The 14,166-nt window shown below is 45.9% G+C and overlaps 1 protein-coding gene across 2 annotated transcripts; it reads right to left on the minus strand.

Annotated features, from left to right (window-relative positions):
- Positions 1–447: 447 nt before the first annotated feature.
- On the minus strand, positions 448–14,076 carry alg5 (ALG5 dolichyl-phosphate beta-glucosyltransferase). Of its 2 annotated transcripts, none has more exons than XM_036968001.1 (10): positions 13,894–14,076; positions 13,302–13,470; positions 12,437–12,483; positions 10,280–10,348; positions 9,967–10,059; positions 9,325–9,438; positions 5,889–5,948; positions 5,540–5,691; positions 4,800–4,885; positions 448–1,444 (listed from the first exon to the last, which is right to left on the minus strand). In XM_036968001.1, exons 2-10 carry the CDS (start codon positions 13,438–13,440, stop codon positions 1,329–1,331), a joined length of 876 nt encoding a protein of 291 aa, XP_036823896.1. In that variant the 5' UTR covers positions 13,441–13,470; positions 13,894–14,076; the 3' UTR covers positions 448–1,328. The 2 variants fall into 2 exon arrangements, with proteins under 2 accessions (XP_036823896.1, XP_036823895.1); XM_036968000.1 differs by having other exon boundaries at positions 13,758–14,075.
- Between the last annotated feature and the right edge of the window lie 90 nt (positions 14,077–14,166).

A 14,166-nucleotide genomic window follows, 5' to 3' on the forward strand; every position in this document is an offset into this window, starting at 1 on the left:
AAAAGGTAGTGCATTATATAGGGAATAAGATGCCAACATGGGACACAATCTGAGAGAAGAAGTGTTCTCCTCTAGGTGCAGGTCTAGGATCAGTTCCCTCTCCCCCAATCGTTAAGACAGGGAAATGTTAAACTGACCCAAGATCAGAGGAAACTTCACCTTAGACCATTACAGGATTGGTACCCCCTCCACAATATGGTGATTATTGTAATAACAATTGTAGAGAATTCCAAGGGCAGCCCTGGACGAGACTCAAAAATGGGCACAGCAACTGTCAACCCAACACCTTACCCATAATGCAAAGAGATCCTAACCCCTTGACAAGTTGTTGGGTTAAGGTCGCTACGATATTTATAAGAATTATATTTTGCATTTAATTTATTCTTAGCCACATTACCAGTTACAACATGTGATAATAATTAACATGAAAAAAAAAAACATCAATCATTAGAGCTGATTTTCATTTAATTTGTTTCAGTCCATCCTTCTACATTACAGACATACATATACAACCAATAACCCTCATTGAAAATGACACCTTCCATTTTACCTAACCAAAATCATGATCCATTTGATCCCTCAGTCAACATTCCTCTTCATCCACCCAAACAGTTTGACAGAAATGTAAAAAAAAAAGAAGAGTAACATGGTACATGGATTGATCATGTGGTGAGTGTATCTGAAACCGTGGCAACGGCATGTGCATGTTACCACGGACACCACAAACCCTTTTTCAGGTGAAGGAAAGAAACGAGTATTCTGAACCTGGCAATAGGCGGGACAGACCGACAATCATCTAAAGATTTCTCAGCCAATGGCAATGTTCGAAAGAGAACATAGCCCTCCCATTGACACATTTTTTAAAAACTTTATTTAACCAGGCAAGTCAGTTAAGAACAAATTCTTATTTTCAATGACAGCCTAGGAACAGTGGGTTAAGTGCCTGTTCAGGGGCAGAACGACCTTGTCAGCTCAGGGGTTTGAACTTGCAACCTTTCGGTTACTAGTCCAACGCTCTAACCACTAGGCTACCCTGCCGCCGCCAAAATCTCAATAGTCTAAAAATAGCTTCCCCTCCTCAATCTGCAGAGGACCTTAAAGAGCTGAACAGGTGAAAACAAACTCCCAGTAGGCATCCTCTTCAATGCTTTCACCTGGCCTGCTAGTTCAGATCAGTGCAGCTGAAGGGGAGGACACAAGGAGAGCAAGCCACATCAGACTATTGAGCCGCAGCCCACAACTGAGTTCACGGTAATCCCGTCCAACGAGGAAGTTCATCTGTCCAATCGGAGGGCTGTCTCATTGTGCGAGGGCTGATGTGATTGGCTCTAGTCGGTCTTGCGAGGGCTTTCCAGTCTCCAGGCACCGGTGATGTAACGCAGGCGGATGAACACCAGGTCTCGACCCATCTGTAGCCAGCTCCACACTGGCACCAGCTTGGACCCTACAACAACACGTAACACATTAAGGGCTGTATCCAGGTCGAACACTTTGCCTCATGCTTAAGAAGAACAGCCCTTAGCTGTGGTATATTGGTCATATATCCCACCCCCTCGGGGTGGGATATATATACCCCACCCCCTCGGGCCTTATACCCCACCCCCTCGGGCCTTATAGCTTCCTTATACCCCACCCCCTCAAGCCTTATACCACACCCCCTCGGGCCTTATACCCCACCCCCTCGGGCCTTATAGCTTCATTATACCACATAACCAGCTTATAACACCTCAAGCCAGCAGGCAGCCTAGCGGTTAAGATGGGTTATAACCTTATAACACATTATAATGTACTATAACAGCAGGTCTCTACTCATCATTAGCCAGCTCCAAACTGCCACCAGCTTTTTAACCAGTTACGATAACGTCACTAGGTAGAAACCACTACCATATTAGTTAACCAGTAGCCCACGACTGGAAACATCCGAGACACTAAAACACATCCAATCTACTTACGTATTTCTCTCATTTTAAAATGACAGTACAGTGAAGAGTCGGGAGACTGGTTAACAGTGAGGGGGGGGAAGATCCGAGGCTCGAACCCCGGTCACCGTGGGGGCATGTTTGGTCTGGGTGTTACCGCTGCACTCCAGAACTGTACAGCACATTGCTGTGAGAAAGTCATGTTTCAGGCCTACGTGAATAAAATCAAACGACCCAAACAGCCCAGACAGGTTTGATTAGGTTAAAACTCGAAGCTACAGTACGTAAGACTGAATTGGACACTACTGATTATCCACCTTAAAACTCACCTCCCTCAGTCCAGTTGTGTGTGTGTGTGTATTAGGGTTGAATAGCAGTAACCGGGTTACTGAGATTTCCCCACACAAACACGCTCCCTTTTCCCGGGATAAATAACTGTGAGAAACCGGTCAATTCTAATAAATGATTTATATGAGCAGCATGCCGTGAAACAGAACTGTTAAATTAAAACGCCATGTCTAAAATCTGTCTTCTCTACGGGTCATGGCCTAATCTCTGCTATCTGCATGATCAATCATCAACTCTCAGGGTGAGGATAGACAGGCACTCAGGGTGAGGATAGACAGGCACTCCGGGTGAGGATAGACAGGCACTCCGGGTGAGGATAGACAGGCACTCCGGGTGAGGATAGACAGGCACTCAGGGTGAGGATAGACAGGCACTCAGGGTGAGGATAGACAGGCACTCAGGGTGAGGATAGACAGGCACTCAGGGTGAGGATAGACAGGCACTCAGGGTGAGGATAGACAGGCACTCAGGGTGAGGATAGACAGGCACTCAGGGTGAGGATAGACAGGCACTCAGGGTGAGGATAGACAGGCACTCAGGGTGAGGATAGACAGGCACTCCGGGTGAGGATAGACAGGCACTCCGGGTGAGGATAGACAGGCACTCCGGGTGAGGATAGACAGGCACTCCGGGTGAGGATAGACAGGCACTCCGGGTGAGGATAGACAGGCACTCCGGGTGAGGATAGACAGGCACTCCGGGTGAGGATAGACAGGCACTCCGGGTGAGGATAGACAGGCACTCCGGGTGAGGATAGACAGGCACTCCGGGTGAGGATAGACAGGCACTCCGGGTGAGGATAGACAGGCACTCCGGGTGAGGATAGACAGGCACTCCGGGTGAGGATAGACAGGCACTCCGGGTGAGGATAGACAGGCACTCCGGGTGAGGATAGACAGGCACTCCGGGTGAGGATAGACAGGCACTCCGGGTGAGGATAGACAGGCACTCCGGGTGAGGATAGACAGGCACTCCGGGTGAGGATAGACAGGCACTCCGGGTGAGGATAGACAGGCACTCCGGGTGAGGATAGACAGGCACTCCGGGTGAGGATAGACAGGCACTCCGGGTGAGGATAGACAGGCACTCAGGGTGAGGATAGACAGGCACTCAGGGTGAGGATAGACAGGCACTCAGGGTGAGGATAGACAGGCACTCAGGGTGAGGATAGACAGGCACTCAGGGTGAGGATAGACAGGCACTCAGGGTGAGGATAGACAGGCACTCAGGGTGAGGATAGACAGGCACTCAGGGTGAGGATAGACAGGCACTCAGGGTGAGGATAGACAGGCACTCAGGGTGAGGATAGACAGGCACTCAGGGTGAGGATAGACAGGCACTCAGGGTGAGGATAGACAGGCACTCAGGGTGAGGATAGACAGCACATTTCAGTATGAATGCATCATCTCGTCATGTTAAACATTTTGTTGTTGTTGTGAATGATGGGTTATGCATGGGCTAAGCTAAGCTTCGAACTTATAGCCTCGGCCTCTTGTGCAATACACACCTGAGCTCCCACTGGGCCCTCTCCTTCGTGTTCCTAGACTAGACTAGAACAGCTTGCTGGACATTTCTTATACTCATAGACTATTGGAAGAGGGACGCAAGTTCTTGTTTGCCGAATGTTGAATACAGCAGCCAATAGAACTCACGGCCACAGGCCAGGTAGTTTGTAAGAGGAGTGAACGTGTGATGGCATTAGGGTATGTAACAGGTATTTGTTAAAAATACCGTTCAATCTTCGTGAAGAGGAGTGATCGCCGTCTGCATCTCATTCGAGTCCAAATATTATTCAAGGATGTCATTGGAATGATGAAGATGAGGACGACGAAACAGTTGAAAGCAAGGAAAGAATGAAGCAACGAGAGAAAGAGGACGTAGCTAATAGCATTATGGGAAATATTATGAAAAAGATATGAGTCAGCCTACTAATTAAATAAAAAAAAAAAAAAAAAAATAGGCCCTATTATATTTCAAAATTAAAATCTAATTTGCCACGTCCTGCACCAGAATCACGTTCTCTCCCAGCTTCCTGGTTTGAATGAGAAGCGTAATTCCAGTCTATATAATACAGTATAATTCAATACAGTACAATAATACAGTTTACACTCAAAAACGTTAGCCTATTGGAGCTAGTTTCATTCATTTACCCAAGAGGCTATATGTAGGTCTATTGGATAACAGCACAATTATTTTGGCTTTTATGGGCTTGTGATCATTAAATATCTTTAATGTAGGGCTCATTAAATATCTTTAATGTAGGGATCATTAAATATCTTTAATGTAGGGATAATCAGAGTCGGGTAGCATCAGGTTAGAATGTTCATGCTGATCAAAGCTCTAATAAAATCTAGACAGTTATCTGCTTTAGAATGACAATCCCGGTTTTGTCGGAAAATACAGGATTAACCGGGAGAAAAGTTACATCTTCTCGGGATGCAACATTTTTAAAATACCGGGGAAATATTCAACGCTAGGGTGTATGTTTAAGTGTGAGAGACTCACCCATCTCAGTCTAGTTGACAGACTTACCTTCTATCTCAGTCCAGTTGACGGCCACCTCGGCTATGGGTATCTTAAAGCACTGAGCGATATACAGCAGCTCCACGTCAAAGGCCCTGTGGAACAGTAGAACATTCTAGTTACAATGTTTTTACAACGACAACAACGACAACAACAACAACGGCCCTGTGGAACAGTATCACACCATATTCAGTCCTTGACTAGTAAACTTTTGTTTTCCGTCATGATCAAGTTGTTTAGAGAGACTATACCAGCGCACCGTTCATTCAAAGTGTAGTTATTGGAAGTACAGATTGTGTTGCTAATGGTCTCGTCCAGAGAGAGTGACCGTACCATTGCTCCATTCAAATTCAAGTTGTAGTTATTGTGAGTTAGTGGTCTCATAAAATGAGACCGTACCACTGCGCCAGAGACAAGGTCTTGCACTTTCCCCATACGTTTCCTTGTTTAAATTAAGCCATCTAATTACTATGTAATAACCATTATTCACAACTTGCAAATATAATGTGAGGTCAAATTTGCTCCTTCAGATAAGTTTTTGAAGGGGTTAGAATAGAACTACAACTACCCCGTTATTATAGAATTTCTTATAGCAGGTAAACGTTGGTATAAGAAAGAGAGAGACCTTACTATCGCTCCACGTGCAGGGAGGATAATTATTTTAACTAAGTAGAATACAATACGAGGTAAACACCAATACATTTTGGTATTGGGTGAGCGGTTAAGTTAGCGTTTGGGGGGGACCTTACCATCGCTCCACATGTAGGGAGGAAAAGGTTTTGAGGGCGGCCTCACGGGTGAAGAGCTTGAAGCCACACTGTGTGTCCTTGATGCCTCGCACACAGAAAAACCAAACCAGGAAGTGGAACCCATACATCAGGAACGTACGGAACATGGACCGCTACCATGGAAACACAAACAAAACAAATCAATCTACAAGACCTTGGTGTGTTGTTTTTTTTGGGGCATCTATGCATTTCATCACAGGGTTACTTAGGTGAGAGAGTGGGTGAGTGAGTGAGAGAGAGAGATGGGAGAAAGAGAGAGAGAGAGATGGGTGAAAGAGAGAGAGAGAGATGGGAGAGAGAGAGAGTGTACCGAAGCGACTGCCTCCTCCTCCAGGTGTGCTCTGGACCCACAGGATATAGCCATGTTCTCCTGTAACACACAAGCTTTTCGTTATTTAACCGGGAGATATACAGAAAGTCCCATTGAAATCAAATCAACATTTTATTAGTCACATACACATGTTTAGCAGATGTTATTGCAGGTGTAGCTAAATGCTTGTGTTCCTAGCTCCAGCAGTGCAGTAATATCTAACAATTCACAACAATACACACAAATCTAAAAGTAAAAGAATGGAATTAAGAAATATATAAAGATTAGGATGAGCAACGTCAGAGTAGCATTGACTAAAATACAGTAGAATAGAATACAGTATATACATATGAGATGGGTAAAGCAGTATGTAAACATTATTAAAGTGACCAGTGATTCCATGTCTATGTATATAGGGCAGCAGCCTCTAAGGTGCAGGGTTGAGTAACCAGTGATTCCATGTCTATGTATATGGGGCAGCAGCCTCTAAGGTGCAGGGTTGAGTAACCAGTGATTCCATATCTATGTACGTAGAGCAGCAGTCTCTAAGGTGCAGGGTTGAGTAACCGGGTGGAAGCCGCCCAATGATGGCTGTTTAACAGTCTGAAGGCCTTGAGATAGAAGCTGTTTTTCAGTCTCTCGGTCCCAGCTTTGATGCACCTGATCTTTTTGGCTTGTTTCCTGTGACATTGGGTACTGTAGGTGTCATGGAGGTCAGGCAGTGTGCCCCCAGTGATGTTTTGGGATGACCGTACCACCCTATGGAGAGCCCTGCGGTTGAGGACGGTGCAGTTGCCGTACCAGGCGGCGATACAGCCCGACAGGATGCTCTCAATTGTGCATCTGTAAAAGTTTGTGAGGGTCTTAGGTGCCAAGCAGAATTTCTTTAGCGTCCTGAGGTTGAAGAGGCGCAGATTGTCAATGATGTGTACGCCAAGAAACTTGAAGCTTTTCACCTTCTCCACTGCGGTCCTGTTAATGTGGATAGGGGCGTGCCCCCTCTGCTGTTTCCTGAAGTCTACGATCAGCTCCTTCATTTTGTTGACGTTGAGGGAGAGGTAATTTTCCTGGCACCACTCTGCCAGGGCCCTCACCTCCTCCCTGTAGGCTGTCTCGTCATCATTGGTAATCAGGCCTTCCTTCTACTGTTGTGTCGTCTGCAAACTTGATGATTGAGTTGGAGGGGTGCGTGGCCACGCAGTCATGGGTGAACAGGGAGTACAGGAAAGGGCTGAGCACACACCCTTGTGGGGCCCCTGTGTTGAGGATAAGCAAAGAAAAGGTGTTATTTCCTAACTTAACCACCTAGGGTTGGCCCGTCAGGAAGTCCAGGACCCAGTTGCAGAGGGTGGGGTTCAGACCCAAGGCCCCAAGCTAAATGATGAGCCTGGATAGTACTATGGTGTTGAAGGCTGAGCTGTAGTCAATGAACAACATTCTTATATAGGGATTCGTCTTGTCCAGATGGGATAGGGCAGTATGCAGTGCGTCTGTGGATCTATTGGGGCGGTAAGCAAATTGAAGTGGGTCTAGGGTGTCAGGTAAGGTAGAGGTGATATGATCCTTAACTTGCCTCTCAAAACACTTCATGATGACAGAAGGGAGTGCTACGGGGCGATAGTAATTTAGTTCAGTTACCTTTCGCTTTCTTGGGTACAGGAACAATGGTGGGTATCTTGAAGCATGTGGGGACAGTAGACTGGGATAGGGAGAGATTGAATATTTCCGTAAACACTTCAGCCACTCCAGGAATCGACTAGGGATGCAGTCTGGACAGGCAGCATTGCGAGGGTTAACATGCTTAAATGTCTTACTCACGTCGGCCACGGAAAATGACAGCCCACAGTCTTTGGTAGCAGGCTGCGTCGGTGGCATTGTGTTATTCTCAAAGCGGGCGAAGAAGGTGTTTAGCTTGTCCGGGAGCAACACGTCGGTGTCCGTGACGTGGCTGGTTTTCCTTTGTAATCCGCGAATGAAGTCAATAGACCAGAGCAAGCTTCCGCTTCAGTTAGCCAGCTTCAGCTTCAGTTAGCCAGATTCAGCTAGCCAGCTTCAGCTTCAGTTAGCCAGATTCAGCTAGCCAGCTTCCGATTCAGTTTGACAGCTTCCGCTTCAGTTAGCCAGATTCAGCTAGCCAGCTTCCGCTTCCGTTAGCCAGCTTCTGCTTCAGTTAGCAAGCTTCCGCTTCAGTTTGACAGCTTCCACTTCAGTTTGACAGCTTCCACTTCAGTTTGACAGCTTCCACTTCAGTTAGCCAGCTTCCGCTTTCCGCTTCAGTTAACCAGCTTCCACTAGACAGCTTCCGCTTCAGTTTAACATTCGAGCTCAGGCTTCATCCGTACTACGACAGTAGATATTGCTTGCTACGTCTCCCATTAATTCTAGCAGACTTGGAACTGAGCGTGCATGTCACACATGGCTAGTTGAACGCCAAACTCTTTATTGAGACAATGCCGAAACATCAATCCACGGACGTGTCATTAGCCACAGTTTCATTTGTGCCAAAAAGTTATCTTGCAAATTCAGCAGGTTATTACTTTGCCCGTCGCAAATATCAAAATACAATCTCATTGTAAAACGTAGTTGGGAAAGCAGATGGTGTCCTTAGTAAAATGTGATAGTTATTTTTTGACCCATTTTTTCTCCCCAATTTCAATCTTGTCTCATCGCTGCAACTCCCCAACAGGGTCGGGAGACAAAGGTCAAGTCACACTGCCTCTGAAACCCGCCAGACCAGGCTTCCTAACACCACGCTTAACCCGGAAGCCTCTTGCATCAATGTGTCGGAGGAAACCTGCATGCTAGAGCGCGGTGAGCTAAGTAAAGCCCCCCCCCCCCCGGCCAAACTCTCCCCTAACCCGGACGACGCTCAGCTAATTGTGCGCCGCCCTGTGGGACTCCCGATCACGGCCAGTTGTGATACAGCCTGGGATCGAACCCGGGTCTGTAGCGACGCCTCTGGCACTGAGATGCCTTAGATGGTTGCACCACTCAGGAGACCACATGATTGGTATTTTAACGTTATAATTTCTTTACACATAAAAAAACATTTGATGAATAAAACATGTGAATCAGTCATCTTAACGATGATAATATCTCTGTGAGAGGGAGGGAATCTGATTTCATTGGTCCTCAACTTGTGGCTCAGACACTTCATTCAGGATAAACAGAGTTAGCCCTGAGTCAGTCAGCACCCAGAGCAGGTTCATTCTGAAGGATTCGTTGCCATAGAAACATCCCTGGCTAAAAGATGAGCCACTTTCATGGTACAGGGTTATCCTGAGTTGAACTCAAGAGTTGACCAAAGCTACCTGGCTAACTCGTCAAACCTGATTGGTAGAACAGGACTCTGGTCAAAACAGAAACATTAGATAGCCTAGTCAGGGAAATGACATTTATATTCTAGACAACATAAAGCTAGAATCATAACACCCACTGGTTTGATGTTTACGTCATGAAGGCCGGCCTCCACCTTCTCCACGTCTGCAAACTTAGTGGCTCCGTCCGCGTCCGCCATCAATATCAGCTTCCCTCTGGAACTCAGAGTACCCTGACACACACACACACGCAGACACACACAGACACACACACACGCAGACACACGCAGACACACACACACACACACACACGCGCAGACACACACACACACACGCAGACACACACACGCAGACACACACGCACGCAGACACACACGCACGCAGACACACACGCACGCAGACACACGCACGCAGACACACGCACGCAGACACACGCGCATGCAGACACATGCACGCACGCAGACACACACACACAGACACACACACAGACACACACACACACACAGACACACGCAGACACACACAGACACACGCAGACACATAATTCTAAGTTGAATGTGACAGTTGTGATGAATGGCGTTCTGTTGTCAAAGGCAGTGTTCTGTCCAGTACGGAGTTACTACATTCAAGATTATAACCTTATTTTAAATGTGGCAGTGAGCAGAGATATAGAATTAAATATATGTATATTGTGTATCTCTAAATTTACAAGCAGAGCTCTCACCATCGTGTGTGTGTGTGTGTGTGTGTGTGTGTCTCACCATCCTGACGGCCCCTCCTTTCCCTCGGTTTTTCACCAGGGTCAGGACTCTGACTTTGTCTGCGCCATACTTTCTGGTGTACCGCAAGGCAACCTGGGAAGGACAACGCCAATACGTACACGTTACTATTTTACCTATACCTGTGAGACACCCTGGGGCCAACACGTTAAAAACTATTACTCTCTTACAAACCCTCGAAAACGGGGTCCGATTCTACCATTTTATATGGAGGAACAATATTTCTGAAAGACAAATAGCTGTCAACAACAACAACAACAGTGTTTATAACAGATCGTCAACACCACGGTGGTACCTCTGTTGTTTGGTCACTGCTGCCGTCGTCCACCACAATGACCTCATAGGTAAACAACGGCTGCTGTTTCTGTAGGGAGAGAGAGATTTCCTATTACACTGTGACAAATACTCAGACCTAAGAGAATATTTATTTCCCAAAGTTATAATTCAATACAAAGAATTTGAAACTATAAAAAAAAATAAAGAAAAAAATTGAATATTTATTAGGTGAAAAGCCAAAATGTGCAGTTTTGGCAGCCAAATATGTGTCCCCCTGCCACAACCTGAGGGACACAATCTGAGGGACACAACCTGAGGGACAGCCAGTGAAAAGTGCAAAGTAATGTCGATAATATTTCCCATCTTGTTTTGTTTTATCTTTCATACCTTGTCATGTGTCTTCTCAGTCATGTTGACACTGGTCTACTACCAGGTCATGTGTCTTCTCAGTCATGTTGACACTGGTCTACTACCAGGTCATGTGTCTTCTCAGTCATGTTGACACTGGTCTACTACCACGTCATGTGTCTTCTCAGTCATGTTGACACTGGTCTACTACCACGTAATGTGTCTTCTCAGTCATGTTGACACTGGTCTACTACCAGGTCATGTGTCTTCTCAGTCATGTTGACACTGGTCTACTACCAGGTCATGTGTCTTCTCAGTCATGTTGACACTGGTCTACTACCAGGTCATGTGTCTTCTCAGTCATGTTGACACTGGTCTACTACCACGTCATGTGTCTTCTCAGTCATGTTGACACTGGTCTACTACCAGGTCATGTGTCTTCTCAGTCATGTTGACACTGGTCTACTACCAGGTCATGTGTCTTCTCAGTCATGTTGACACTGGTCTACTACTATTGCTTTAATGTATTGTTGTTCTCATTAATATTGTAGTTGTTGTTAATGGTAATCCCATGTCCACTACTACTATTATTATTATTGCTGTTGGTCCCAACATTTTTATTTATTTTCATGTATAAATAAAGTCAATTTTATTGAATTGAGAGAGAGAGAGAGAGAGACAGGAGAGAGAGAGAGAGAGAGAGAGAGAGAGAGAGAGACAGGAGAGAGAGAGACAGGAGAGAGAGACAGACAGGAGAGAGAGAGACAGGAGAGAGAGAGACAGGAGAGAGAGAGACAGGAGAGAGAGAGACAGGAGAGAGAGACAGACAGGAGAGAGAGACAGGAGAGAGAGAGACAGGAGAGAGAGAGACAGGAGAGAGAGAGACAGGAGAGAGAGAGACAGGAGAGAGAGAGACAGGAGAGAGAGAGACAGGAGAGAGAGACAGACAGGAGAGAGAGAGAGAGACAGGAGAGAGAGAGAGAGACAGGAGAGAGAGAGAGAGACAGACAGGAGAGAGACAGACAGGAGAGAGACAGACAGGAGAGAGACAGACAGGAGAGAGACAGACAGGAGAGAGAGAGGAGAGAGAGACAGGAGAGAGAGCGAGAGAGAGAGCGACATGAGAGAGAGACAGGAGAGAGAGAAAGGAGAGAGAGAAAGGAGAGAGAGACAGGAGAGAGAGCGAGAGAGAGAGCGACAGGAGAGAGAGACAGGAGAGAGAGAGAGGAGAGAGAGACAGGAGAGAGAGACAGGAGAGAGAGACAGGAGAGAGAGAGAGAGAGACAACGAGAAAGAAAAAGAACATCAACATTTTGTTAATATATTCTTTGTTTTGATCGTATCAATATTTATTATTTTAGTCACATTAAATATAATCTGTCTCTGGATTATTTTAGTCGGTTAACATCAAGTATTTCAGAGAGTGTTTGCAGTCTGCAATTTCATAAAGGAAAACATTGAAACTAACTAAAAAGAGGGGATGGGTCAACCACCAACACATTAATTGTAAATCATTACTGCCATCTGGTGGCTACTTTGAACAATGACAGAATAATGATTTTCACCGCCGGTTGTTGACTTCACAATGTAACAGTCATTATTAATTTATCAACTAAAAAGGCTGTGTTTACACAGGCAGCCAAATTCTAATATTTTTTCCACTAATTGTTTTTTTTCACCAATCACATCAGATCTTTTTTTTACCAGAGATCTTTTTCTGAGCTGATCTGATTGGTCAAAAGGACTAATTAGGAACAAAATCCTGCACACACTGTCCCTCCATGATCATATTTTGCTTTCATTCCTAACAGTGGGAGTGGCCACTCACCTGTCTGTTCTCCAGGTATCCCATAGCTTCCTCCATCATCACAGGCACTGCAACCGCAAAATACATATACCAGGTCACACATATGTAGTCTACGGCTGCGTTTACACAGGCAACCCAATTCTGATATTTGGCTCAATTGAAATAGCTGATCTGAATGGTCAAAATACTAATTATTAGTGATAAATTATCAGTATTGGGCTGCCTGTGTGAACGCAGTCTGTCCCAGGTATAAATAGGGAAAAAAAAAGCCTTGAAGCCAAGATTGATTCTAGTCACTAGCTGCAAGGCAATGAAAGCTGTTATTGCAAGCTGTTATTACAATCTGTTATTACAGTCTGTTGTTACAGTCTGTTATTACAAGGCTAGCGCTGAATATGATCCTACTGTCTCATCCACCTTTAACTCCTAAGAGGAAACATGTTCAGGGGAAATGCGTGTGTGTATGCCTCTGTCTGCCCACTCACTTCTAGCCCCTCGTTGTGATCAGGCACTACCAGAGAGCTTTCTGTCTATCTGTCTGCCCACCCACTTCTAGCCCCTCGTTGTGAGCAGGCACTACCAGAGAGCTTTCTGTCTATCTGTCTGCCCACCCACCCACTTCTAGCCCCTCATGGTGAGCAGGCACTACCAGAGAGCTTTCTGTCTATCTGTCTGCCCACCCACTTCTAGCCCCTCGTGGTGAGCAGGCACTACCAGAGAGCTTTCTGTCTATCTGTCTGCCCACCCACTTCTAGCCCCTCGTGGTGAGCAGGCACTACCAGAGAGCTTTCTGTCTATCTGTCTGCCCACCCACTTCTAGCCCCTCGTGGTGAGCAGGCACTACCAGAGAGCTTTCTGTCTATCTATCTGCCCGTCTGTGACTCACTTCGTAGCTCCTCATTATAGGCAGGCACTATTACAGACAGCTCCAGGGAGCTGGGGTCATGAAGGCTGGGGAAGGGCTCCTTCTCTCCAGTCGCGGTCGGGAACAACGTCTCCTTCTCATGGCGTTTCAGGTCCACCATCCCGGCAGTCAGGTGGGCTACCAGCAGCACCTGTCAAATTCAATCACAACAGAGTTAAGAATCAGGTTCTAGATTGTTCCGTCTGTCCGTTTTGGTTCCGTTGATTCTATATTCTTGTCAATATGTAAACAAAGACATTTAGGCATATTACATAGTATTCAAAGCTATGATTGATTGATTGATTGATTGATTGATTGGATGGATGCACACAGAAGTGCCCTCTCACTCATTCTGACAGCTCAGTAACCTGAACAACAAGACTTTGACATACACACCATTACCTGTTAGACAAATACTGTAGCAAGTGTACCACTTACCACGATCAAAGCAGCCACTGCCAATCCAACCAGACAGTGAATTATTTCACATAGACAATCCATTCTCCCATTCCCTGTAGCATAGACAAACACCTGCAGTAAGGAGGTGGCTAGTTAGCCTGCTAAATAACTTAACTGTGCTGTTCCGTGGCGAATATCTCTGACAAACACTCTTCGGAGGAGAAGGAAAGATAGACTATCATAGCCGTAATATTTCCAGTATTGTATCGGGCGGATCAGTTTAAACTTAACTTCCAGTCACAGGGAAACACCTAGGCGGAAGTAACTCCGTGCAGAAAACCACATCATCATATAGATGCAAGCGGGACCAAAGCGATTTACATCGAATGAAACTCTGACCCCTGCTGTCTTGGAGTGTGAACGTGTGCAACGCTTATTCTTTGCCTTC

Source organism: Oncorhynchus mykiss, chromosome Y, assembly GCF_013265735.2.
Source record: "Oncorhynchus mykiss isolate Arlee chromosome Y, USDA_OmykA_1.1, whole genome shotgun sequence".
Classification (NCBI taxonomy): domain Eukaryota; kingdom Metazoa; phylum Chordata; class Actinopteri; order Salmoniformes; family Salmonidae; genus Oncorhynchus; species Oncorhynchus mykiss.